Source organism: Nerophis lumbriciformis, linkage group LG05 (genome assembly GCF_033978685.3).
Source record: "Nerophis lumbriciformis linkage group LG05, RoL_Nlum_v2.1, whole genome shotgun sequence".
NCBI classification, from domain to species: domain Eukaryota; kingdom Metazoa; phylum Chordata; class Actinopteri; order Syngnathiformes; family Syngnathidae; genus Nerophis; species Nerophis lumbriciformis.
In genome coordinates, this window is record NC_084552.2 from 37,473,232 (window position 1) to 37,501,052 (window position 27,821).

The 27,821-nt window shown below is 46.2% G+C and overlaps 3 protein-coding genes across 6 annotated transcripts; all 3 read left to right on the forward strand.

Annotated features, from left to right (window-relative positions):
- Positions 1-166: 166 nt before the first annotated feature.
- On the forward strand, positions 167-10,820 carry sf3b2 (splicing factor 3b, subunit 2). The gene is made up of 21 exons (XM_061960507.2): positions 167-357; positions 657-703; positions 775-825; positions 896-1,111; positions 1,181-1,277; positions 1,350-1,447; positions 1,523-1,631; positions 4,938-5,032; positions 5,101-5,289; positions 5,351-5,467; positions 5,546-5,626; positions 5,701-5,928; positions 6,006-6,155; positions 6,222-6,311; positions 6,389-6,496; positions 6,571-6,678; positions 6,755-6,900; positions 6,962-7,063; positions 7,131-7,230; positions 10,426-10,617; positions 10,686-10,820. Exons 1-21 carry the CDS (start codon positions 228-230, stop codon positions 10,755-10,757), a joined length of 2,526 nt encoding a protein of 841 aa, XP_061816491.1. The 5' UTR covers positions 167-227; the 3' UTR covers positions 10,758-10,820.
- A 435-nt stretch (positions 10,821-11,255) lies between these two features.
- On the forward strand, positions 11,256-17,701 carry LOC133606487 (phosphofurin acidic cluster sorting protein 1-like). The gene is made up of 24 exons (XM_061960498.2): positions 11,256-11,555; positions 12,436-12,523; positions 12,592-12,681; positions 12,761-12,886; positions 12,944-13,088; positions 13,151-13,242; positions 13,382-13,459; positions 13,537-13,596; positions 13,664-13,824; positions 13,898-13,991; positions 14,054-14,137; positions 14,222-14,343; positions 14,414-14,552; positions 14,625-14,729; positions 14,793-14,899; positions 15,073-15,227; positions 15,292-15,402; positions 15,477-15,579; positions 15,649-15,691; positions 15,761-15,803; positions 15,879-16,020; positions 16,099-16,340; positions 16,407-16,526; positions 16,604-17,701. The coding sequence occupies exons 1-24, from the start codon at positions 11,404-11,406 to the stop codon at positions 16,720-16,722; spliced, it is 2,721 nt and encodes a 906-aa protein (XP_061816482.1). The 5' UTR covers positions 11,256-11,403; the 3' UTR covers positions 16,723-17,701.
- A 399-nt stretch (positions 17,702-18,100) lies between these two features.
- On the forward strand, positions 18,101-27,007 carry LOC133606486 (uncharacterized). Of its 4 annotated transcripts, none has more exons than XR_009815260.2 (22): positions 18,101-18,164; positions 18,529-18,633; positions 18,702-18,888; positions 18,961-19,102; positions 20,241-20,410; positions 20,484-20,558; positions 20,643-20,764; positions 21,284-21,422; positions 21,513-21,588; positions 21,658-21,755; positions 21,822-21,911; positions 21,980-22,096; positions 22,297-22,464; positions 22,541-22,687; positions 24,478-24,934; positions 25,005-25,258; positions 25,325-25,465; positions 25,553-25,732; positions 25,800-25,945; positions 26,010-26,064; positions 26,163-26,239; positions 26,338-26,480. XR_009815260.2 is itself a non-coding variant. In XM_061960495.2 (22 exons), the coding sequence occupies exons 2-22, from the start codon at positions 18,548-18,550 to the stop codon at positions 26,482-26,484; spliced, it is 3,114 nt and encodes a 1,037-aa protein (XP_061816479.2). In that variant the 5' UTR covers positions 18,101-18,164; positions 18,529-18,547; the 3' UTR covers positions 26,485-27,007. The 4 variants fall into 4 exon arrangements, 3 of the variants coding, with proteins under 3 accessions (XP_061816479.2, XP_061816481.2, XP_061816480.2); XM_061960495.2 differs by having other exon boundaries at positions 26,123-26,239; positions 26,338-27,007; XM_061960497.2 differs by having other exon boundaries at positions 21,673-21,755; positions 26,123-26,239; positions 26,338-27,007.
- The last annotated feature ends 814 nt before the right edge of the window (positions 27,008-27,821 follow it).

A 27,821-nucleotide genomic window follows, 5' to 3' on the forward strand; every position in this document is an offset into this window, starting at 1 on the left:
TGGACGTAGTAGAATGGATAAAATACTTGTGCATCTTTCAAACTGTGTAATAATAACGGAAGCTTTATAAAACGTGTTTACAGTGACATCTACCGGCAAGAATGCAAAATACAAAATCATAAAAGGTCTTTACGCGCATCCATGATGACTACATTTCCCAGAAGGCAGTGCGCCGCACATCATGAAACGCGTCACATCGGCGCCGTTGTTACTGTTCACTGTCCAACATGGCGTCCGACTTGCCACCGGGAGCTGATGGTCGCCAAGCTGACCTGGGGTGTGCGATTGCGGCTTTAAATTCGTGGAGCCATTCAGAGCTCCAAACCAAGCTGGCCGAGATTGGTGCGCCCACGTTGGGTAAGAAAAAAAAGAACAATTACTTAAAAGTGCCGAAAACAGGGCTTGTATTTAGCTAAGGCTTGCTATGCTAACGATGCTAACTTTTCCGCTAGCTTAGTCGCTTGGCTTGTTTTGTGTAATAATCTAAGAGTTGCGTAAGCAACTTAAAACAAACGTGGGTTTTAATGAAATTATTGCCTTGGTAGCTGTTATATTGTTTATCTTCCACGAAGTTTAGACGATCATTTTTGTTCATTGATATTACCAGCACTAAGGTTCATATGGCTCCAATTGATTCTGCTTGTTTTGGTCTGCAGGACCAAGGGAAGAATTGATTGACAGACTGAAAGGCTATATGATTCAGGTAAAATTACATCAAAAAGGACAGACGGCTTGTGTTCTGTTGTATTGTTACTTAATGTCTCCCCTGTGTAGACTGGTGTCCTGGTGGGAAAACCGAATGATGACAAAGCTGTGGGCTCCCTGGTAAATTTCCCCAATTATCACGTGTTGCCGTACTATTAAAGTGTTGACTCATGGGTGTATTGTTCCACAGATGCCTGGCATCCAGTCCATGCCGCCTGTGATGGGGGGCATGCTGCACGCGTCAATGAGCATGATGCCGGGTGGACCACCGCCTCCTGTCATGCACATGCCTCCTCCGGGTCTGTTGCAAGATGACCAGCTGCAGATGGCGGCCATTGTGATGCAGCATGAGGAGCACGATGGTCGGCTGTCTGATAATCAGGAGCTGCTGGAGCAGCAAAAGAGGGTGAGAGGGCAAGCTAGCATGAAGATAATGTGGCTACATCATATAACTTTTTGACATTTTTTGATTCAGGCCGCAGTGCTGATGGAACAGGAGCGCCAGCAGGAGATGATTCACATGCAGCAGGGACCCATTGGCAGGGCATTGCCCCCTGTCACCGCGGTTAGAAGTATGTAGATGAGATTTGTTATTTAGCACGCTGTTCACGCTCTAACCGCCTGCTTGTGTGTCTGCTTCACAGTGAGTTTGGATCCTCGCGGTCCGCTACCCCCGGGTGTCAGTATGATGCCTAGTCAGAGACAGAGAGTACCTCTCCCCCCAGGGGACGACAACAGGGAGGTAAGCAGCCCTGCCTAAATTAGACCCCGCCTTCAATTAGTTGGCACCCAACTAAAAGTGTGATGTTTCCTGAAGATCTGGCAGAGCGAGGAGATGATTGTTGGAGGGCCGAAGATTCCTCAGGCTCTGGAAAAGATCCTCCAGCTGAAGGAGATCAGACAGGAGCAGCATGTGGACCCTGCGGGTTGGTATCCTTCTTTCTATACTTCAGGCATGTGATTTTTCCGTCTATAGTCAGAAATCCGTCTTTTTTATCTCTGTAAAAATATAAAAAAATATTTTCCGGTTTTCTTCGTTTTTTCCTACCTACAATGTGTGTTAAAATCTTGATCCGTATCTTTGCCCTACCTGCCAACAACAACGGTTTTCCTGTAATGAGTACGTCTTTTGATAATCCAGTGGTAAAAACTACGTTTTACCATTAAAAATGATTAACTTAACTTTAGCGGCACACATAGCAAAACATGGCTAATGCTAACGCAAAGGAGAGCAAGACGTTTGTTTCAAAGAAAAGAAACGTGTTGTTAGTATTTGGTTTTGCAGCAACAGGCGTGGAACAAATGACAACACGGTTCAAAGTTTGTTTCAAAAAGGCATCTGCACAACAAACTTGTTCCAGCATCTTAAACCAAAGCTTCCAGCTGAGTGCGAGAAGTACAATTCTTTACGAGGCGAACAAGACGTAACAACAGAACGACTACAGGCTAAAAATCACCTTACTATGGTGGAATTGATTACACCAGGTATGTTTGAGGAAACCATGTATGATGAGAAAGAAGCACAATGCGTAGAGCGATCATTAAAGCAATCGCTTTGCACACGGCCAAGATGTGTGTATGAAAAAGGCTGTGTTTACTTTATTTACTTACCGAAACACTATAGTCCTCCCAATGTTTTACTTCATTATTTATTTGGATACATTGTATAATCTACATATTTATTTACAGGAGTATGTTATTCAAGACAGAAGTTTGCACTTTATTGATCCCCATGTTGGAAATTGTTTATTTCCATGCAATGTGCAATAATAAATTTTTGTTAACAGAAGTATTCTATTCAAACAGAAATATTTCTTTCCAAAAGAAGCTCTTAATTTAATTACCGGTATTTGAAAATAGTTTCATAAAAAGTTATTTTTTATATCTGTATATAACATTATACTAATTAGAATCTTGCCAAGAGTAAGATGCAGTTTCATTTCAAACTACAAGTTTTTGATCAAATAAAAAAAAACTTGTTTTGAATTATCTGTCATTTGTATTCAATGGTTTCTTTAAAAAAAAAAAAATAGGGAAAAATCGTAAATCGATTTTTTTGTGAAAAAAATCTGGGATTTTTTTTTTTTAGGCCATATTGCCCAGGCCTACCTGTGATTAGTCATGATTAATCACGGGTTATTTTCTTGCAAAAATAAAATTATTATTTTTGGGTACAACTGCAATTTAGTTGACAGAATGTCATACAGGAACGTTGTTTAAATGTTTTACTGAACTGCAAGTCATTGATTTGCTGAAAATTTGGTGAAAATAAGTATAGTAAAAAACAAGTGCACATTTTGAGTCTTTGCAGTTTGCATTAATCTTGCAAACAAGATACTTATCGTTAATGTAGTAAACACACTCATAAACAACTTAACATAGTGCACCATTTACTCTTCTTTTGTTGTGTTTACCTTTTTCAGATGACAATACTGATCTCTTTTTTTGGTACAATGCAACCCCAGCTCGTTGTGGTTACTTGCAGATGTTCAACGTTCTCCAGGAAGCAAAAATAAATTCACATTTAGTCTGTAGTTGCAAGTTGATACTCTTGTTTGTGTATTACAATTTGTTCATCCTTGCTGTAAGTGTGCCTCTTCAATGTACAACAGATCAGTTGTGGTGATATAAATGACGTCTTCTTGCAGGACTTGGTCTTCACAAATTTAAGATATGACTGTCCGTCTTGCAAAGGTATATTTTTAACTTAACAGCGGAGCGTTCTCCTTTGCTTCATGTCGATGTAGCTAGCATTCATGCTAGCATGTAGCTATGGGCGCAGCAGCACCAGCTGACCGGCAGCAGCCGTCACTACCTGCTGAAGACGGTGACTGCTGCTTAGTTTCACCAGAGTCTCCAAGACACAAAAAAGTCTCTTATATCCCTGGGAAAAGTCATTGGATTTGTCGCTAGTAGCTTGTTTACTAAAGAAGTCACTAAGAGGATTGACAACACCATCTTCGAGTATGTATTTTACTTTAAGATGGTATTTCAAACTTGATGTGTGCCGATGATTAAAAAAAAAAAGTTTGTTGCTGCAATACCAACAAGTTACCTTAGTTTTATCCAAAGTTCTGTTTTGAAGCGAAATTGACTGCCTCTCATTGCGATCAATCAATCAATGTTTATTTATATAGCCCTAAATCACAAGTGTCTCAAAGGGCTGCACAAGCCACAACGACATCCGCGGTACAGAGCCCACATAAGGGCATGGAAAAACTCACAACCCCAATGGGACGTCGATCAGACTGTGTAACAAATGTCTGCGTCTTCCGGGTGAAGTCTTAACCTGAAGTGATTAATTTTTGATAACACAATCATTTATTTTTATTAATCACATACGTTAACGTGTTGAGGTTGACAGCCCTAATGTATATCGATTCGTACTATAACTACCTGCTGGCGTTAATGTGTATATTAGTGTGTTATGCTTTTCTTTTTTGGGGACGGCGTGGCTCGGGTGGTAGAGTGGCCGTACCAGCAACTTGAGGGTTACGGGTTTGATCCCATCTTTTGCCATCCCAGTCACATCCGTTGTGTCCTTGGCCAAGACACTTCACCCTTGCTCCTGTTGGGTAGTGGTTAGCGCCTTGCATAGCAGCTCCTACCATCAGTGTGTGAATGGGGGAATATGGAAGTAAAGTCAAAGCGCTTTGAGTACCTTGAAGGTAGAAAAGCGCTATACAAGTATAATCCAATTACCATTTTTTTCCCGTGACCTGTGAACACACACTGTCTGCGGAGAATGAGGAAGTGCTGTTGTGTGTCTAGGGGTGAAACACTGGGACGTATGTGCAGAGAGGAAATTGTTGTTGGAATAGGGCTCGTTGTTAGCATACAGTAAGATTGGCAATATAATCTAAAAAGAGCGTCAAACTTGGTGTGTCCTCTTCTGGATGCTATAACACATTTTATTTTGTTTTCACTTAAAAAAACCTGACTTTTAAAGAGTGGTTGCTAATATGTTGCCGTGGCGTACTGCCACAATCAAATACATTATGCAATATGATATCAGATCTGTTATCAGCTAAATTAGAAGCCTTAGAAGCCGATTTTGAAATGGTTCTATTTTCATTTACATACCAAATTATAAATCATGATTGATACACATCGTTATCGCAAGAGGCAGCAATATATATCGCAGTCTAGATTTTAGGACATATCGCCCATACCAGCAGCGATTGGCTGCTGCTTTTCCGTCAATGCTGTCTTGTGTTTGTCCCCTTTACAAGTAGAAGAAGATAGCAGCGCAGACATGAACTTGAACAGCTCTTCACGCGCAGCGTCTGAGTTGGAAGAAGACGATAATCGGATGTCCAAGAAGGACGTGAGTCTTCTTGTCAGAATATTTGTCTCCTTGCAACTGCGAGTGATGACAGCTGTTTTTTTCCTCAGAAAAACCGCAGACGCAGGAACCGCAAGAAGAAGAGCAAGAACAAGCGTGCCCAGGAGAAGAAGGAGCAGATCGACGGCGAGAAGGAGGAGGAAGATGAAACCCAAGTGGAGATAGAGTACGTTACAGAGGAGCCAGAGATTTACGACCCCAACTACATCTTTTTCAAGCGCGTCTTTGATGCCTTCAAGGTGAGTTCACATGTGATTGGCTGCTGTCACACCAAGCTTCATGACACTTTTTGACTGGCAGCTGACTGACGACCTAAAGAAGGACAAAGAGCCAGACAAGGCGGAAAAGCAAGAATTGCCCATCCTGAGGAAGAAAGGCTTTGAGTTGGAGAAGAAAGACAGCGACGACAGCGACGAGGTTTGACTTTCTGGCCTTGTCTTTCACAGCTGCAAATCAGTTTGTTCCACAATGAAGATGTTTGTTTCTCCTGGACAGGAACTGCGGTCAGATGTTCCCAAACTGTCTAAGAAGAAGTTGAGGAGGATGAACCGTCTCACCGTGGCTGAGCTCAAGCAGGTAAACTTCGTCCCTACCTCTCTGACCCTCAGCCGCAGTCAGTTTACTTGACGACCGCCTTGCTCTGCCCCTAGCTGGTGGCCCGCCCAGATGTGGTGGAGATGCACGATGTGACTGCACAGGAGCCCAAACTGCTGGTCCACCTCAAGGCCACCCGGAACACGGTTCCAGTTCCTCGCCACTGGTGCTTCAAGCGCAAGTACCTGCAAGGGAAGAGGGGCATTGAGAAACCGCCGTTCCAACTCCCGGAATTTATCAGGCGGACCGGTATTCAGGAAATGAGAGAGGCCCTGCAAGAGAAGGTAGGCTGGTCGAGAGTGACGTTTTTGTGTAAGTATCTCAGGGGTGATGAGAGCAAACCCTTCTATGCGTCTCTCAGGAAGACGCCAAAACCATGAAAACCAAAATGAGGGAGAAAGTTCGTCCCAAAATGGGGAAGATCGACATAGACTACCAAAAACTTCACGACGCATTCTTCAAGTGGCAGATCAAGCCCAAGTTGACCATCCATGGAGATCTTTACTACGAGGTAACGCTCATGACAAGCACCTGCTGCACTGCTTGTCAAGGTTTCTGAGTGTGTTTGTGTGTGTAGGGTAAAGAGTTTGAGACCCGTCTGAAGGAGAAGAAGCCAGGTGACCTTTCCGATGAGCTTCGCATCGCGCTGGGAATGCCGGTTGGACCCGTGAGTGCCTGCAGCATTGTCTCACAGCGAAAAAGTTGAACACTTGTCACGTTGCTCACACTTGTGTCTTCCCCCAGAACTCCCACAAGGTCCCGCCCCCCTGGCTGATTGCAATGCAGAGGTACGGCCCCCCTCCCTCCTACCCGAACCTCAAGATCCCTGGACTGAACTCACCCATCCCGGAGGTAATAGCCACTATCATGATTGTTTGGAAAAGCTTCTTAAATGTCTTCTGACGCTCTGACCCCCACCTCCTCAGAACTGCACATTCGGCTATCATGCTGGTGGCTGGGGGAAACCCCCAGTAGACGAATTGGGCAAACCGCTTTATGGCGATGTGTTCGGGACCAACTCTGCAGACTTCCAGGTAAGTCTTGCGCGAGCCTGATTATTGAGAAATTTAAAGGTAAGATGCCATCAAATGTGCTGCTTTGTGCGAGCAGGCCAAAGCGGAGGAAGAGGAAGTGGACCGCTCCACGTGGGGTGAGCTGGAGCCGTCTGACGAAGAGTCTTCTGAAGAAGAGGAGGAGGAGGAGGAGAGCGACGAGGAGAAACCGGATGAGACGGGATTTTTTACACCGGCAGACAGGTAGAGGTTAAAGGTTATGACGTGATGTCACAGTAATGATGACACGTTGGCGTCTTTTCAGCGGTCTGATCACGCCCGGAGGCTTCTCGTCCGTCCCCGCTGGCATGGAGACTCCTGAACTCATCGAGCTGAGGAAGAAGAAGATCGAGGAGGCCATGGATGGGTGAGAAACGGCCCCTGTTATCATTCCCATCATGTCCCTCTGTTTGACCGTGTTCTTGTCCTTGCAGCAATGAAACGCCACAACTCTTCACTGTCCTTCCTGAGAGACGAACGGGCCCAGTGGGCGCCGCCATGATGGCCTCCACGCACATCTACGATATGTCGGCCGTGAGTAGAGCCTTTTTTTCCTGTCCATCCCATAGCTGCCAACTCTTCTGGAGTCTGCGCAAGACTTCTGGAAGTTGTACCGACGTCCCGCCTCAATTAAAAATAACCAGCTTTTTTGTGAGAATGTGAAATACTTAAATTTGTAAATCAAATTATGAAAATGATAAATATATATTGTGTTAATGTGGTATATTAAGCTTAAATACTTGAGATACATGTCCTGCCCCGTGGTTCTTAGCTTTCTGAAAATACATAACCCTCATAATGGTTTAGTTAAATAGTCCTTAAGACTAGTTTCATATCCTGATCTTTTTTTGGTATTTTACCATGTTTTTCAAATGTAAATTGATTTGTGTAGTTTATTTTTATTACAACACAGACTTTTGTATTCATAAAGAAGGTATAAAATGAATACATATTAGAGATGCGCGGATAGGCAATTATTTCATCCGCAACCGCATCAGAAAGTCGTCAACCATCCGCCATCCACCCGATGTAACGTTTGATCAGAACTGCACCCGCCCGCCATCCGCCCGCACCCGCCCGTTGTTATATATCTAATATAGACGATGCAAGGCATTAGTGAGGCATACCTGCCAACTACTCCGGTTTTCCCGTAATTCGTACGGTTTTCATCAACCTATTCCGGGTTACGGTTGCAGTGATAAAAAATACGGTTTTTCATTAATTAAAAAAAAAAGGGTGAAAACTACGCGAATTGCACCTTGTGCAGACAAGATTTTTCGATCGGACACGGAGGAATTAGCGATGTAAAAGACCACGTTGGGACAAAAAAACACAAGTCTAATGCCGTTGCTAGCGATACAAGTGGAAAACTTTCAACGTTTTTCGTCGCCCAAACAGATTCTTTGGATGTGATAAATGCCGAAGTTTTATTTACGGAGGCAATAATTGAGCATGGACTTCCAATCGCACTGGCTGATCACATGGGACAGTTAAATGTTTGTAATGCAACCTTTAAAAATCATTACGCGGTGATCGCGGTCCCAAAAATAAACTTTTCTTGCATGATAATGTCCAGAAAAATTCGCTTTATATTACTATAGAGTCCTTTTAACGAATGAGTTTGATGGTTTATCACAAACCTTAAATGAAAGAAGTCCTTTGTTCTCCTGTACCATGCATGCACTTTGGCCTTGCTTCGTGTTTGGTGCGCAATCCTGTCGGCTGTATTTCACAGCACGACATACTGTTAAAAGTGTTTATACTATTTATGCTTTCAAGTCCAAGTTGAAGAAATCTTGTTAAATGTTGACAGCATAACTACCAAAATACAGAAGTATGTCCTTAATATTTTTGCAGTGCTATTTCTGTTGAAAAGTTCAAATGATTACATTAGAGATGTGATGTGCCACTTTTCAAGTTTAATTTTCATTAATTTTTCATATTTTGAATTCTTTTGAAAGGCTTACAAAAAAACTACATTTGAATTGTAATTCCATGCTATTGACAGGACTATTAATTTTAATGAAGTTAGCTTACCATGTTTACAGTATGATAATTGTGATAGAAATGTGAATTTTAGGCACAGAATATTTTTTACAATTAAACAAGGCAGTAGATTATACAAGCTTGGACAGAAAGTTAATAATGACACCAATTTTTTTTTTAATGGAATTGTTTAGTACTGTTTTACCATTTGTTTACTGTAAAAAGTGTTTATACTGTTTATACTTTCAATCAACAAATTGAAGTCTTGTGAAAGGTTGACAGGATAACTGGCATTAACTGTCAAAATAATTTCAAACTATTGAAGTTAGCTTACAGAATAAACATGCCAATCAACCCATATGATTTTTGCTGTAATATTTTTGTTTTGAAAAGTCACTGTGACTGATAGAAAAGTGATGGTTTTAGCAACATTTTAACCTGTCTGAATGCTAATAATCATTTTGCGTCGGGGGGCGAAGCCCTGAACCCTCCACCAGGACTTTGTCCTGGACCTACCGGGGCCTGCGGCCCTTGGACCCTGGCTACTAGGTTTTTCTGATTTCAAAAGTTGGCAGGTATGGTGAGGTTATAAAGCTTTTGCCTGTTAAAGAAAGGAGACTGATCCAATGCAGCACAGACTTTCGCGTGCCACGCTGTCACGACCCAGACGCACACCAGTGCGCAATCATATGGGAGCCGCGCTGAGCGCACCTCCAAGCGCGTCTTGCTGCCGGCGACGGCCGGGTATGGGCCCGACGCTCCAGCGCCATCCATTTTCAGGGCTAGTTGATTCGGCAGGTGGGTTGTTACACACTCCTTAGCGGGTTCCGACTTCCATGGCCACCGTCCTGCTCTCTATATCAACCAGGGTGAGCCCCACCCCTTTCGTGAGCGCACTGCGCGCGGAGTGACCCCTGTTACGCGCCCCCGGCAACAGGGGTGGCGGGCAGGTAAGCTGCGCGGGCGGAGCGCGCGGAGTGACCCCTGTTACGAGCCCCCGGCCACGGGGGTGGCGGGCAGGTAAGCTGCTTACCTGCTGCGCGTGACGCCGGCCGCGGCGAAGGCGGACGAGGCGGGGTGTCGGTGCGGTGGGCGCGGTGGTGACCCTGGACGTGCGTCGGGCCCTTCTCGCGGATCGCCTCAGCTACGGCTCCCGGTGGGGCCCTCTCGGGGGAAGGGGCCTCGATCCCGGACCCCGGCGAGGCGTCCCTTCTCCGCTCCGTAAAAGTGTCCATCTCTTTTCTTTTTTTTTCTTCTGTTGTGGCATATGCAGCAGGTGCCTGCTCGTTTTTCGTATGTGGGTAACAACATTTAACTATGTATATATATTTCCGAATTGGTTTAACTGCCACCCGCCTGAATCTATTTAAAATCTAATTTTTTTTTATTTCAATCGCCCGACCTGACCCGCGGATAAAATCTAATTTTTTTTAATTTCATCCGCCCGATCCGCGGATAATCCGCGGACTCCGCGGTTGTGCCCGCAAACCGCGCATCTCTAATACATATTACAAAATGATCCGTTACGAGTGCATGTTATTATTAGAAATGTCAAGATTCTTGTCAAATATCTACTTATTGGGAGTGGCAGTCATTTGCTACTATAGCTAATTTTTAAGCATGTTTTTGCAGTTATGGCATAATAGGTGTGGGGGCAATGTAGAGTATGTACTGGATTGCAAACACCAAATGCCATCCACGTGGCCGTCCTTCTTATAGCACGCATGCTTGATCCGTACGTAGGCCGCGGTGAGCCGCAAAACTGGCAGCGGGGGAGACTCGCATGGTGTGGAGGTGGCACTGGCACCTGAGGAGCTGGAGCTGGACCCCATGGCCATGACCCAGAAGTATGAAGAACACGTGCGCGAGCAGCAGGCGCAGGTGGAAAAAGAGGACTTCAGCGACATGGTGGCTGAGCACGCAGCAAAACAGAAGGTAATGCACAAAGATGATGATGAAGATGATGATGATGAAGAAGGTAATTATGTCAATGTCACCTTCAGCAAAAGAAGAGGAAGGCTCAGCCCCAGGACACACGAGGCGGCGCTAAAAAGTACAAGGAGTTCAAGTTCTAGACAACCACTGTAAAGAGGAAGCTAATGTTTTACTTTCACAATAAACTTTTTTTTTACTATTTATTCCTGTCTCCTGTTTTTGTAAAACCATTATGGACCATTATGGAGCTGGTTTTGGTTTGACCTAAATACATACTGCAAGTGGGATTTGGCATCACCTGACTGACACGTGTGAATGTGAAAGGTGACCCCAGCTTATTAGGATGATGACCTCGTAATCGCCTTATCCTTATCAATGAGTTGGGGAGGGGCAGCTTTCATGTGACCCACAATGTGTTGCTATTATAGCTGGCTAGCAGTGTTTTTTTGTCTACTCTTTGAAAACACGTTCGCTGTTCTAATAAAGTAAAACACACACGCACACTTGGCCCTTCCCCACTCGTTTACGCTTCCGTTGTTGCGCGCGCACAGACCATACACGGTGTCGCGCACGTCCAGCTGCTGCTGCCGCAACGTGCACGCTCTCGTACAGCCCCCGGGGGGCGTGCTCGTGAGTCGGCCAATTTCCGCTTCCTCGTCGCACAGAGAGAGAACGCGGGCTCCCGGACGTGCCTGCTGCCTGGTGGCCATTAGTCTATTGCTGCGGAAGCAGGAACACAACCAGGAAGCCTCCCTCCTCTACGCGGTTCGCTTTTCCGCCTTCAGAATGGAGCGAGGAGGGCTTCCGCGCGCCACGGTCGTCCCCTCGCCGCACGGCCAGCTCTCCAAACCAGTCAGCATCTCTTCGAACCGACCGGTCCACATGAACCTGTTCGCCACCTGGGAAGTGGACCGCTCATCGCCCAGCTGTGTGCCCAGGTATTGGGGGGCGGGGGGAGAAGTCACGAGCCAGTCATTGTTTTAACGCCTGGGTTATGATGAGCGAATAGCAAGAGGGATGTCACCTTTTGTTTACCTGTCAGTTTCTTCCGATTGGCCCATTGAGGTCACATGACAACACCTGCACCAGATAGTGATGCTTTCAGGTGGTCAATCACATGACATGACACATACATGTGTACGGTGTAAGTAAGGTGTGTGTGTGAGTGTATATCATGTGTATGTACAGACATTTATATGTACAAACCTGCACCATCACATTTTGTCAAATGTATGTGCATGTACATCAATGCTGGTTGCAGCTTGTTGCCATAGCAACACAGGCTTTCACCTCAGGCGTCCAAGATGGCTACCTTCAGGGCGTCACTGCACTTCCTGTTTTTGAAACATTAAAACGCATCCTCCCACGTGACCTCTGAACCTATGAGGCAACAGCATACAGGAAACTTACTGAGTGCGAACACACGCAATACATAAAGAAACAGGCAACCAAATGAGACATTAGCCACCCTCCTCCGCACAAACAACACACACACAGAGGAGAGGTGAATCACCACACAAATACACACGAGTATCAGCTAGTGCATAATGTGTGTGTGTGTGTGTGTGTGTGTGTGTGTGTGTGTGTGTGTGTGTGTGTGGGGGGGGGGGGGGGGGGGGGGGTAGGTGGTGCAACAACAACAATTTGTGTTTGTGCTGAATGTCAAATGCAGGACACGCCCCCTTTTGAGTCAAAACATGCTATGCAGTATGCTGTGTTAACAGTGCATACGGATGCTACCAGGGTTAAAAGGGTGCGAACCGTGCTAACTTGAGATGCACTACATACCTGCTCGTGTCATGTATTGTCTGTCATCAGACTGTTCAACTTGACCCTCAAGAAGCTGATCATGCTGAAGGAGCTTGACAAAGACCTCACATCTGTGGTCATTGCCGTCAAACTTCAGGTGAGAGTTCATAGGTTGCATGTGTGTGCGCACTCGTCTGTGTTCTCATGTGTTTTGTCGTGTGTCAGGGTTCCAAGCGGATCCTCCGTTCCAACGAGATCATTCTGGCGTCAGCCGGCCTGACGGAGACCGACCTCCAGCTCACCTTCTCTCTGCAGGTCAACATTCTGCCCTCCTTGCCCCACCCCTTTGCCGCTGTCTTCTTATTTAAAAGGATCCTTTGTCTTGTGTGTGTAGTACCCTCACTTCCTAAAGAGGGACGCCAACAAGCTGCAGATCATGCTGCAGCGCCGCAAACGCTACAAGAACCGGACCATCCTCGGCTACAAGACGCTCGCTCTGGGCCTCATCAACATGGCTGAGGTACGCCACCGCTAACGCTGGTTTGATCACATGACCACATACCAATCTCCTTCGCAGGTGATGCAGCACCCCAGCGAGGGCGCGCAGGTTTTGGGCCTACACAGCCAGCTGAAGGATGCCTCGTTGCCTGTGGCCGAGATGCGCGTCTACTCGCTATCAAGCCAGCCCATAGACCACGAGGGTCCGAAAGCCAAGATGTCAGGTACGGCTTCTGTCCTCATCGTTCACTTTGACCCAATTGACCCATCACCCTCTTCCTTTCAGATCGATCTCCAGACATGGACAACTACTCTGAGGAGGAGGAGGAGAGCTACTCGTCTGAGCAGGAGGGCAGCGATGACCCCGTCCACGGACAAGTAGGCAGAGCTTTTTAGTCTCCATGTTGATGCTGCATTGCTTTTATCCTCACTGGCACTGCCTGTTGGTCTGGAGCTAGCTTCCTTGCTCAGCTGTTAGCATCTGTTAGCTTCTAGTCACGTGCCTCCTCCTGCGCAGTACCTGTATGACGAAGACGAGGAGGTGAGGAAGAAGAAACCAAGGCGCAAGCTGCCATCCAACGCCGCCATCAGCAGGGTGAGAGGCAGTCCTCCAGCTCACTTGATATGTGTACAGTGTGCACGTTCTCACACCACTGTCATGTTGGCTTGCAGCAACCTAACATAAAGCAAAAGTTTGTGGCGCTGCTCAAGAGGTTCAAAGTCCCCGATGAGGTACAACACTTACCCTTTGTAAAGGGGCGTGGCCTCTGACTTATCCGTTTCCCCACGTGGCATCCAGGTGGGCTTTGGTCTGGAGCACGTGTCCAGGGAGCAAATCCAAGAGGTGGAAGAGGACCTGGACGAGCTGTATGACAGCCTAGGGATGTTCAACCAGAGTGACAGCGGTCCCGACATGGATGAGACCGACAGCATCCTGAGCACTCCCAAACCCAAACTCAGGTATGGGCTCCTCCTTCGGGACACTACCGTTTGTTAATCATAGTTGTCCATTCACGCTTTTCCATCCATCCAGGCCTTTCTTTGAGGGAATGTCCCAGTCCAGCTCACAAACGGAGATCGGAAGTCTGAACAGCAAAGGCAGTTTGGGCCGAGACACGTTGAGTCTGGTAAGTCTCGACGGGGGGACATAGTTTGTTGTGTGAGTTGTCTGACATGCACTCCCTGCCAGCAAGGGGATCCGCCTCCCCCAGACAAGATGAAAACTTCCCGCAGCCGCAACCTGGAGGAAGCGCTGTCGGAGAGCGAGCCATTGGTACAAACATCCTTTTGAGTCTGCGTGCACATCCGCATTTTTGCGGGGGTTTCACTCTTGCGTGTGTGCATGTGCACGTCGCAGGAGGTCACGGATCAGGAGTTGCTCCCCGACTCAGGCCCCTGCATCACGGTGTCTGTTGCCGAGAGTATCCGTACACCCATCAAGAGTGGCAGAAGTGACAGCCAGACAGTGTTAACGCCAAGGTAACCCAATAGCCGGCGTGTTTGTGATTGGATAGCGTTGTCATGCGTCCTTATCGCTTCACTGTTGCAGGTTGGATGGAGGCCACACCCCGTCAAAGCAGAAGCGCAGCAGCACCCCCATGAAGGAACGCCAGTTGTCCAAACCTTTGAGCGAGCGCACCAATAGCTCAGACTCTGAGAGGTCACCTGAGCTGGCACATGGCACGCCGGTAAACACGGTGGCTCGATTCTGGCTTGCTCGTTAGCGCCCTTTTTTCATGTTTGTTTGTGTGCGTGCGTAGGTCCTAAGGAAGGCCATGTATGACCAGCTCAACCACATTTTGTTGGCTGACTCCGCCCTCCCGGAGAGCCTCATCCTGGTCAACGGAGGCGACTGGCAGGGACAGGTAGGCGTGTCCCACCACCGCATCGCCACTCTCCTTCTTCACTGACTGTGTGCCTGTGTGCAGTATGTGCTGGAGCAGCTGCAAGTGCACAAACAGCCAGTGGTGTGCACGTGCTCGTCGGCTGAAATCCAGGCGGTCCTGTCGGCCATTCTCACGCGCATCCAGAAGTTGTGAGTACTCCTCTTCTTCATAATAATACAAGTGTGTTCATCTCTTCTGATTGGGAGCTGGATCTCTGCTTCCTGTCTTCACAATAAAAGCGTGTTGGTGTCATTTGATTGGCAGCTGCATCTCTGCTTCCTGTCTTCGCAATAAAAGCGTGTTGGTGTCGTTTAATTGGCAGCTGCAACTGTAACGCGTCCATGCCCCGTGTCGTGAAGGTGACTGCGGTGGGCAGCCAGAGTTACCTGGCCGCCATCTTGCAGTTCTTTGTCACGCAGCTAGCTAACAAGACGTCCGACTGGCTTGGCCATATGCGCTTTCTGGTGGTTCCTCTGGGTAAGCCGGATCGCTGCTGTTTGACAATCCCCGCCCATCACAGCTGATTGTGTTCCCTCTTCAGGCTCCCATCCTGTAGCCAAGCATCTCGGTGCCCTGGACAACCGCTACAGCTCCTCCTTCCTGGACAGCGCCTGGCGAGATGTCTTTAGCCGCTCTGAGCCTCCTCCAACAGGTATCACCGATGGTGATGATGTCATAGGGTGCCGTCAAGCATCGTTGTGACTTTGGTGTGTCTATGCTGTGCAGAACAACTGGATGTGGCAGGACGAATCACTCAGTACATAAGCGGCGCCGCGGTCACGCACCAACTTCCCATCGGCGAGGCCATGCTGACGTGTAAACACAAGACGTGAGTACCGCCTCTGCCAAGCGCATGCCACTTTCTGTGCGCTCAGTAACAGCTGACATCTCTCTGTAGGAGAGAGGAGGAGTCCTACCAGAAGTTCATTCCTTTTATTGGAGTAAGAGATTGCTTGTCTTTTGAAGGCAAACCTTTGATTGTTTGACTGACATCACTTCCTGTTTTGTAGGTTGTGAAGGTGGGCGTGATCGAATCTGGGCCCACGCTGGCGGGTAAGCATGCCCAAACACGCCAGTAGCGGTATTATGGTGACATCATAACCTTAAAATATATCATAACCTTAAAAGGCGATGCAGAAGAGGGGGGTGTAGCCGTGAGCTTGGCCGTCCCCTCCACATCCCCTCCCTCCCACGGCTCCCCTACAGGAGTGATCAAAGAGGTGGCCACGCCCCCTTCATCCCCTTCTATGGGTAGCGTCACAGTGCAAGGGTAAGTGCGAACCTGCCTTATGTGCACACCTGTCATTAGGTTTCCGTGCTAACGTGCTAGCCGGCCGCTTGCTCCCAGGAGTCCTGGCATGTCTCACGGCGTGGACGCAATCGGCCTGCAGGTGGACTACTGGCTGGCGTCGCTGGCGGAGAAGAGGCGGGAAGGCGAGCGCCGCGACACGGCGTGCAAAAACACGCTGAAGAGTGCATTCCGCTCGCTGCAGGTCAGTAGGCTGCCAGCCGGGGGCAGCAACGAGCCTCATGGCGTTCATGTCAGCACCATGGCCATGACAGTGGTCACGAAGGAAAAGAATAAAAAAGGTGAGCACAAGTCGTAAGTTTTTGTCGTCTTCTAGAATGTTCTAGTACAGTGGCTTCTTTTGACAGTGCCGACCATCTTCTTGGGAAAGAAGCCCAGAGAGAAGGAAGTGGACTCTAAGAGTCAGGTGATCGAAGGCATAAGTCGTCTCATCTGCTCGGCCAAGCAGCAGCAGACCATCCTGAAAGGTAAGCGCGATGTCTTGGCCGCCATCTTGACCACTCTTCACTGCCCCCTATCTGAGGCCGCCTCTGTTGCCCCCCAGTGTCCATCGACGGTGTCGAGTGGAACGACATCAAGTTCTTCCAGCTGGCTGCCCAGTGGCCCACTCACGTCAAATACTTTCCTGTTGGACTTTTCGGCTACACCAAACCTCCCCTCTAGGCAGCGAAGGCCTGCTTTGACGCTTGTCTGTCTTGCACACATCAGGCAAATCTGTTGACTTCCCAGAAATGTCACATGACAGAACTCCCTACTTTAAAACTAAAGTACTACATGCAGTACTTCAGTTTTACTTGGACTATGACAACCTGCTGGTGTGTGTGTGTGTGCGAGTGTTACGTGCAACTGTGTTAGTTTAGCTCATTACATCTATCAAAGCTTTCCAAAATGGCTCACAAGTAACATATTACATTAGTTGTGTGATAATGGCGTTATAAATTTAAAATAATAACATTAAATTGGATATAATGATTGGAAATAATGACTAATAATTTAATAAAATAAAAAAGGCATTACATTTTAAATAATGACATCCTAAATTTCAAATTACATTTTGTAGAGGGTGTACCCCGCCTTCCGCCCGAATGCAGCTGAGATAGGCTCCAGTGACCACCCGCGACCCTGAAAGGGTCAAGCGGTAGAAAATGGATGGATGGATAGATAATGAAATTACATTTGAAACAATCACATCTTAAAGTATTACCTTTTTCTGCAAGCCGGTCAAATGTCAATTCTAACACAATGAGGATAAACTCATGCAAAACAAAAGAAAGTGATAATCTGACTATTGCAGTTGTGTTTTGGTTGTTCTGGTGCTGAAAGTGATCCTCTGTTCATCTTTCTGTCTTGATGTTGTCGTGAAGGTCACACACTCAAAGCTTTTTGTCTTTGTGACTCTTGCGAGGCGGTGTCAGCCATCAGCTTGTAACTGTGCTCTTGTTGTCATTGAAACAGATGAACATTGTGACGGACAGACATGAAGAGATATTTTGCACATGCCATTGTCTCTTCAGCATTTTGCCTTCTTCCTCTAACAGTAATAATAATAATAATAATATTGCTTGTACATATGTGACATTGTTTTGACATGTTTTGTAGTATTGCTTTTTCATTTTTACATTTGTCGGTCAAACAAACGTGAGTGAAAAGTCAGTGTTTCATTTTTGTAAATAAAATCAAAAATAATTCAGATGTTGTAATTTTACTTTGTTCACAAAACATTCAAATCTCGATTCATGTATATTTTTTTTAAATATTTAAGATTCATTAATAATTTTAAATATTGAAACTGTTAAAATGGTTTATTGTCACCGCACCATCTGCCAAAGTGACCCTAATAGTAGGTGGGCGGGATCAACATATCTCATTGGCTAACTGGTTTGCAAACATCCTACCAGTCACTTAACTGATTTAAGTAGATATGTATTTTATTTTGTGAAAAAATAGCATTGTTTTAGTTAAATACATTAAGGCACTTTGAAAAATGGAACAAATATTATGTAATCATCGAAAAAAGCGGGCAGCCAATCAAAGCTCGATACGGAAATGACGTAAGACACCTAAAGATGGCGTCTGATTCAAACGGCTAGTTTTCGTCTTCATCAGTAAGTGAAAACATAAAACATATTATATTTTCAGAGAGAATTTGTGTTGTTTTAATGATAAAACCCCACACAGTTGTAATGTTGATTTTTACCAGTGATTAAAATAAACTTGTTAAGCCAAAGAGGAGGGTTCTTCTGTAAACTTGACACCCGCGCTGAGATAATATATTTTTATAGTGTGAAATAAAAAAAACTCCATTATCAGCGCACAAATGTCCTCTAATCGTGTTCTAAAATGTTTAAATAAGAGCGTTACTCAAAAAGACTAATGTACAGTGAACATGGCCGGTAGATTTGTGTTGCTGACTGCTTCCATGGCAACCAAATAACTACTGTGTGTTTTTATCTTTTTATAATAACAAAGAACAAGCTGGTAGGGAACCATGAAGAATAACCCACTGGAGCAAAGACCACCCAGCCTTGAGAGGGGCGACGCAGTGGAGACTAGGACAACGGCATGCTGCCAGAGGTTGCATCTTAAAATAAATGTCAGAGGAGGAAGACATAGTGGACATGTGCTAAATGTTTGCCAACTAGCAGGAACAAGGTAGATACCCCCCCGCAGCCAGGAGGAGACACGAGTGACAGCAGCGATGCTGGAGGAAGGGGGGCATCCCAGGCAAGGCGGAAGTCAAGTGGCATCCAGCAGACTGGGAGAAGGAGGAGGAGAATCCATCAGCTGGAGAAAGAAAAGCTGGAAATGACATCCGCACACAACCAGCAGGTGGAAAGATAACAAGCTTGTCCTTGCTAGCGACACTAATCTGTATCATATTTGTGTTTTTGTGTGTTGTAGCTGTGCACACTGGAGGCGGAGATAGCCCGGCTCAGGTCCTCAGTGGAGCGAGGTGAAGCCCAAAGAACAGAACTTCAGTACCAGCTGGTGGTCAGCCAGAAAGACACTCAACAAGCACGTCATGCTAACACAACACTCACAGGTAGCCAATTGCTTGTATTCTGACACGTGACTTCTTCCTGGAAGGGAAAACCAGTGGTGGTCAACCAAGCTAAGATGGCTGTTGAACAGCTAGCAGCGCGTAAACTATCTGAGTACAAAAGAGGCTTAAATCTTCCTGCAAAAAGCATATACAAGCAAAAAAATCTAATTATGCAATGGAATAGATCCCTAAACTTGATCAAAAAAAGATTTGTTGAGTGATATCAAGGATTATCTGTCGGTGGCATTTCCACACATATCAAACTATTTTGCTACAGTCACCATTTTACACGACAAAACAGATGTAAACTTGGAAAAGCATGGAGGTCTACAACTTCTTTGTGTGTGGCTGGGTCAAGGAAATTGATATCAAGACTCTCCCAGATAAATATGCATCGTTTTTGCTCAGGTAAGGTTGCATTTCATGATTTAACTTCGCATCTACTGCAATGTTTGTTGCTGTTGCACGCCCCGTTTACGTTTAACGTGCTTTTCCCCTTCTTTGTCAAAATATAGCTATTGATGTCAACACTGTGTATGTGTTGAAAGCTTCTTTTATAATTTTTGCTTTTGGTAAAAGCTTAACTCTTAGGTTTTTCTGACATTTGCCTTCTTTTATGTAGACTCGCCAAGTTGGTGCTTTTCGAAACACCCGTAGCAAACATGTTCAAGAAATACAACTAATATGAAAATAATACTTAAATGGAAAATAATAAACGTTAAAAGTATATCAAACAAACATTTAACAAAGTGATCACTGCAAACGCATGCATTTTTCGACTCTGCTCATTTGGACTAGAGTGTGAGCAGCTTTTCTCGTCGTCGTTTATTAAAATCTTTCACTTTTCTACATTTTTTGATGACCTCTTGAGGAACTCTAAAGAAACGTTTATCCTTTTTAAGATTTGTACGGTTCGTACAGCCGATAACAACACAAGTATAGGGCATTTTTTCTTCAGGAAAGGCTCAATGGCGCCTCGTACCTATTGAAAACAGAGCGAGCTTGACCACCACGCGTATTCATTGGGTGGGACGTGAGGCGGACGTGTCGTTAGTAACATCCCAGCAATACAAACATACATTTTAGTGGATGCTACCTACCACTTTGTAACTGTACTTGTGTGTTTGTGTGTGTGCAGATCATGCTGCATCGATAAAGCAGACTGTCAGGGAGCTGCAGAAGGTTCTGGACATGACTCAGCATGCGAGGAAGGAGGACCAGCATGCTTTGCAACAGGAAGTAGACGAGCGGGACGCGTTGATTGACAGCTTGACTTTAGAGAGTGAACGACTGCATCGCCTCCTGCAGGTCACACACGCCTGCCCGCACACATACACGCACACTGTATGACAGGTTTGAATGTGGCTGATGTCGTCTCCAGTGTCAGGAGGAGGCTCTGGAGGTTGGGGAGAGGAGGATGGTGGTGCTACAGAAGGAGCGAGAAAAAGACATGGAGGTGAGCACAAACACGCACACACACATGAATAGACATGCTTTCTTGCACACGCACACACGCTTGTTTCCATTTGTTTGTCCGGAGGCGGCACTTGCAGTGGAGCGGCGTAGCCACCAGGAGGCTCAGTGCAAGCTGGAGCAGCTGCATGGACAGTTGAGGGAGGCGGAGAGAGAGAGGAGAGAGCAAACTGAGCACTCTAGACAGCGGTGAGAGCATTACACATCCACATTACTAACTTGTAGAGGTGGGAATCTTTGGGCACCTCACGATTCGAATACGATTACGATTCAAAAGCTGCGATTCGATTAAAAATAGATTATTGATGCATCTTTAACTTATGTATATTGATGCAGTTTTACATTTCTTCACTTGTAACTTAAAATCAACAATTAATTTGGAATAAGAAACAGTTAAATTAATTCCCACATTTAATAAATGAATGAAAAGGTATGCAATACTGGACCATAAGTGCCCAATGATAAAGGAGCTGGTCGGATCTCTTGGTGAGGTGGCTCGCTGCTGTCAGACACATTTTAGGACTGTCAGCATTTCATTATTTACGATAAATAAATCGATTATTGACGATTACTAATCGATTTTTATAATCATCCATGTCTGAATTGCCATGCATCCAAAAATCGATTATTTCCCCCACCTCTATTAACTTTGATGTGTGTGTGTGTGTGTGTGTGTGTGTGTGTGTGTGTGTGTGTGTGTGTGTTTAGGTTGCAGGCAGAGCACGAACAGTGCAAGTCTGAGCTGAGTGTCGCCTTGGAAACACAAAGGAGAATGACCTTTAAACTCAAAGCAGTGCTCGAGGAGGAGAAGAGAGCACACGCCAACACACACCTGCTCTTGAAACAGGTCCCATGCACACAGTCACACACACGCCTTGACAGCTGGCAATGCCAAATATTGTCATGGATAACACAAGATTTGATGTCGTGTGTTCAGGCGGTGAAGAGAGAAGCACATTGTCGGAAGGCTCTGGAAGAGGTCGAAGAAGCTATCAAACAACACACACATGCAGGTACAATGAGGATGTCATCCTTTTAGGCTGCTAAGAAGCAGTGTGACCAATCAGAGTGACTGTTTACAGGCTGTACTCCCACAGAAGATGATGGGAAACAGAGTCCTGCTGACATCATGCATCTGCTCAAGTCCACACTTTGCAGACAGGCGCGAGCTGACCACCAGGTGAGTGTGTGTGTGTGCCGTTTGCTTCCTTTACCATGCTTTTGATTTATTGCTCGTTGCTCACAGGTCCAGGATTTGCAGTTAGTATGTGAAAGGTTACACGAGGAGAAGCAGACGCTCCAAGAGCTGACCGTCGATCAGAAGTGTTGCCTCCAAGTAAATCAAAAGAAACTATTCACTGAGTCGACGCTGCTGTGATGACAACTCACTGTCTTATTCTGCAGGAATCCGGACAGCTGTCACTCAAGTTGCAGGAGGAAGTGGCCCGCCTACGACAGGAAAGCAGTGGTTGGTCTGCAAAGACGGAGGAGCTGGAGAAGTACAAGGAGGAGATGTCAAAGGTCAGCTTGTCTACTTTGACTTTTGCTCTGTTTACTGACACTACACTTTCTATGTGCGTGTGTGTCTGTGTGTGAATGTGCGTGTGCATGCGTGTGCATGCGTGTGTGCGTGTGTGCGTGTGTGTGTGTGTGTGTGTGTGTGTGTGTGTGTGTGTGTGTGTGTGTGTGTGTGTGTGTGTGTGTGTGTGTGTGTGTGTCAGGCCCACCTGTCCTTCCTCTACTCAATTCATCAGCGAGTGCTGGTGGGCCGTACAGTTCTCAATGAACCCCCCAGCACGGCAGCAGCTTTCACCAGGACGGAGCTGTGTGATGTCATCAACCAGCAGGTGGAGCTGCTGATTTCCGACGTCCAGGAGGCCAAAAACAAGGTTGCGCCTGTTACAATTTTGTTGCAGGCTGTCGAGGTTGTCATCTTGATGTTGGGCCCTTGCCTCCATCTTGCAGGTAGACCGTCTGCAAAGCGTGTGCGAGGAGAAGAGCGCATGCATGCAAGAGCTGCAGCGGAGTCATGAGTGCGTGTTAGCGGCCATGGAGGAGAGGGTGAGAATACGAGAAGAGACCAAGAACAGCCGACACGCCCATGAGCTGCAGGTAACACATTTTAACTGGTTTTCTATTTTCTTGTCATGCTTTCTTTAAGCGTCTTTTACGCTGCCCCTTATTTCTTATAAGTATTATACGTCTTTAAAAAGCTTGAAAAAACAATTTCAGGGACAAGCATAACCTTTTTAATCAGGCTTTTTACTGATGATATATTTTAAAATATTTATTATATTATTTTTAGATTAAGTTAATTTTGGGTAATTCTCCAGTGTGAACGCCTCAAAAGTGGCGATTTTCCTCAATCCTCAGTGCCACGTCTGGTTTTTTTGTTGTCAGCAGTGCTGTGTGTACATTTAAATTTTTTTATTTTTACTCGTGTAAAGCACTTTGTGTTGCAACTTGTAGGACATAAAACGTGCCATATAAATAGTTTGAGTGATTGATTGATAACAACAGACTTGGTAAACACTAATGTTAGACCAGCTGCAAACATAAACAGGGAAGCAACTCACCTTGGAAGTCTAACGGCAAATGCAAATCTGACAAAAATGGTCCCGTTATGTTGGCAATTGTCCAGTGAATGTAAATATTTAGTCCACACCAAGCCTTACATCCTTAAAGACACACTCTGCTGCACACTTTTATCATTTTAATAGGATACTGTATGCATATTTTTTTCATATTAATGGTCTTAAATCCAATTAGCATGGATGCATTAGCCACGTCGTACCACCACAACTTTGAACTTTTGACTGGCACCTCACTTAACCCAATAGATAACTGTTTAAGCCAGGGGTCCCCAAACGTTTTGACTCAGGGGGCCACATTGGGTTAAAGGATTTCGGCCGGGGCATAAATATATATAAATCACTACACTAACTTCAAAACTGTCTTAAGGAAAGTTACAGTAACTTTAAGTAAGGAAAAAACTGTTTCTTCTTTCTTCTTATTTATTCCATATTGTGCTCAACTGTGAGAGTGTGTGTGCGCTGATCCTGTTTAAACAGATGCTTTCACACAAGAACTGCAATCATAATGATTTAGGTCAGCATATAAATGTAATACCATAATGAAGAGAGATACATAATAAACACATTTTGTGATTTTTACTCAAGTAAATGTAAAAAAGCTATTTTAATCATACAGAAAATACGTCTATAACACATTGTAATGAACAAATATTTATTTCATGGTTTTATAAAAAAAGAATTCCCATCATGACAAGTGAGGCACTGCCTTACCTGCCTACCCTAACCGCAAGTCCCTAATACGCACAGAGATTTGCGAATTGTTTTGGTACAATAACACTTCCATAAACACAGATATGCTGTTTGACGGGTGGGCTTTTGTCATAAAAAAATTAGCTCCTTCGTCATGCAGCAACGGAAAACAAAACGGTCTTGATAGATGATATACTGTACAATATCAGGAAGACATGGAGATTTGTTTGCATGGTGTTGAGTAGTAAGCCCAAATGGAACACCTGATCTTACATTTAGAAACACCTGTGTAAAATACTTCTATAATTTTTACATTTGGAATAGTTTTAGGTAAAAAGTCAAGCTATGGCCGCATTGTGTTTTCCTGTCCATACCTCCAAACTAGTTATTTAATTGGTGAAAAAACATGTTCAGTGTGTTTTTAAACTATTTGTCAGTGTCAGAAGTACTTAAGACATATTTTGACTGTTTAGGACAAAAATTCAGCTTGTTAATTATGAAAATGATATAAAACAATGTGGGTGTTCCACAATTAGAAAAGCTTATTATGCTGTTTTTTGTGCATGTTGTTCATATTATAGATTATAAGGATTAGACTACTTACTGTTTCTCTCTCAGGTAAATCACTGTGAGTGCCGCTCACTTCGGGATCGAGTCAGCTCTTTGACCTCTGACCTGTCACGACTCCACGACTTTCTCTCGCGGAGCCGCAAGAAGTCTTCCTCATTCCTGTCAGCTTGTGCGCTCCTAGCTGGCGCGGCGGTGAATGCCGAGCTGCGCGTGCGCAGTCTCTGCGAGCAGAAGCGTCTTCTGGCCGCACGCTTCGCGGCCAGAGAAGAGCTGGAGCAGGAGCTGAGGCGGTTGGCCGGCGCTCTGGCAGGAGACGAGGACGAAGGAGGAGGGCAGAGGAGGCGAGCAAGAAGACGTTGGAGGAAATACGCTTGCGTGCTATCGGCTGTCAGGCGGTTACGTGCCTTCGCAAAGAGGAGCACGGTGTTGTTTCGGGTGGAGAGAGGAAGCGGCAGGCCAGCAGTGTATGTCGCAACGGCAACTTTGATGGGACAAGATGGAAGCAGTAGGTGATGTTTCCATAGCAACGGATGCACATAAATGCCAGGATTGATGAAATGATGACTGTGATGTAGATGATGTTGGCTGTGACGGTCGTGACACCGCATGCGTTCGCTGGCTTCGTTCCAAATCTCTCTCCTCCGCCATCTTGTCCTGCATGGCAGACCTGCAAAGGGCACTAGCGAGCACCCCTCCAGGTGTGACGTCAGCGGCTCGGTCTGGGTTGTCGCGCCTCCTGGATCAACTTATCACTCCACCAGAATCTGGCCCAGAGATCCTGGATCAGATAAAACTGACCAGACACAGTCGGCCCATTAGCAGCTTGAAGGTCTCATATTCATTTGAATCAAACCAAAATATTGCAACCTTTGACCCCGCTGCATCCTCCCACTAGACCCTGGTGTCTGGACTCCAACAGCACTTTCTGCTCTTCAGCCAACGGCTGCACTCGGCTGAAGTGGAGCGGCGGAGCCTGAGGCTTGAGATGGCCCAACTGAGGAAGGCAGAACAACAAAGGGGACCTACCTGCAGGACGGTGAGAACACACACACACACACATACACACACACACACACACACACAGTGCACACAGCATTTCCCAGCATGTGTGCACTTGCTCAAGGTCCCAGCGCAGCACTTTCACAGTGTCTGCACAGAGCTCCGCCAGGCGCTCAGCAGAGAACAGGAAGCTCAAAACCTCGTTCGGGAACAATCAGCGCAACTCGATGCTCTGCGGCTACGAGTCAATGCGCACGCTGCTGAGCAGGCCAACACCCACCATGCACTCAGCCACATGGCGGAGGTACAGACAAACACACACACAGCCATGCGCAGCTGAGTATTTTCACATCCTCATTGTCACGGCGCAGAAGTTGGCGGAGGTTCGGCGGCGCCTTAAAGGAAAGGAGCGCTCGCTGAGGGTCCTGGCTAAATGCCTGTCGCGGGCTCGGGAGGAGAAGCGCATCCTGCGAGGGCGTCTGCGACGTGTTGACGAGCAGCTTCAGGACGCTAACAGGTTGCGTAGATCTATTTCCTCCGCACCAAGCTGTCATTCACTTTCTGTTTGCATCATTACACAGGCGCCAGGACCATGTGATCAACTACGAGAATGTGGCGGGGCAGCACTACAAAGAGGTAAACACCATCAATGTGACCTTTCCTCCTCTATAACATGCTCAATTCTTCTGCTCAGCTCACAGGCGGTCTCATCCAATCACTTTCTTGTCCGTCAGCTGAGCGCTGTCTACTAACCTCACCCGTCCATCACGTGAAGCCATCTGGAACAGACAGCATCATGGGAGCATGTCAGGTGAGCTCCCACCTACTTCTGAAGGAAAAGTTTTCCTGATCGACCTTAATCTTGGCGCAAAGGGGGAGGAGTTGAAATCAACTTGTGTTCGCTTCCAGGTGTCTGATGTTCAAGCCCAGCCCACTCCTGGCCCGCATCCACACCACCTGCCTCCAAAGGACAGGAAATGTGTGAAGAGAGCAAAGGTCAACACAGGAAGGGAACGTCTTAAAGGTTCAAGAAGTCCCAAGATGTTCTTTTCCTAAATCTTTGAAGCACTTTGAGTGCATGTTTGCAACAAAAGTGACGCATCAGCTCGCCCTTCAGCAAGTGTGCACCTCCTCAAGTCCTCAGGGATCCACGCCTCTAGGGTTTTTGTGTGTGTGTGTGTGTGTTGTGTGTGTGTGTGTGTCAGGAGCTTAAGTCGCACACAACTTGAACAGAAGAACTTTTTTGCCTTGATGGCTGCTCATCTGAACAAAAAGGGGTCAATAAACTTAAAAGGACAAACAACAGTCATATTCTCCATGCTTGGCGTTTCTTGTGACTGTGTGTGTGTGTGCGTGCCCAAGTTAAAAAAGTGCCAACGTGTACATAAAACTGGCTGATGCTGGCGTTCCCATTGAGGTTCTGTCACAGATGTTGTCGAAAAAGATTAAGTTAAGTTATTTTCCCTCCCATTAAAAAGTCTCCTTCCTAATCCTCAAACATGAAAGTATCAAATGAATGGATTTTTAGCAGAAAAGTGTCACCAGTAGCCTTCATCGCCACCAAGGCCCTATGTGTGTGTGTGTGTGTGTGTGTGTGTGTGTGTGTGTGTTATACTGCTCAAAGGCATCAAAAGCGCACACTCTTGGAATAAAAGGAATGACTTATGAGGCATGAGGATGTTGTCCTACTTGTACCTGACACCGACACATGGCGGCGCCGCCAACTTGGACCTGCTACAAAGAGCATCAAGGGGGCGGAGCATGACACACTTCCTCGGCGGCGACGGGGGGCGGGTGCGAACTGAAATGTGTGTGCGTGAGTGTGTGCGTGTGGACATGTAACTTTGATGGCACAGGCGACGCTAATTTGGCGACAAATGACAGAAAAATGGCCGACGGGGAAAAGAAAGCTGTCGCCACTTTGGTTCTCCAGCAGCTGATCCTGGGAGTCTTTGGGAAGGGCAAAGGTCACATCCTCATCTTGCTATGCCCCTTTTTGTGACTCACCTGCCAGAAGAGCTTTTCTAGGTCCTGACTAGTCCAGATTTTGGTGCTGGACCTGATCTGATCGCCGTCGTTGAGTGAAGAAGCAATGCGACCTGGTTCTGGAACAAACATTAAGAGTGGAACCAGCGCCAAAGATTCAAACGAGAACACCCCCCACCCCCTTCCCCCCTCCACCACCACCAGGGCTTTTGGCGGGAAAGTGTGTCAGCCAGCTGAATATCGAGCATCCTCACGGTCCATTTGATGCAGGTGTTCCTATCAAAATGGTCAGGAAATCCTGTCACGTGACATTTCGTCTTTGGTCATTCTTGTCTGACCTCTGACCTTGGCATCAGCAGGAATGTGCGAGGTAGAGGGAGCTAATTCCCTGCAGCCAATCCAGTCTG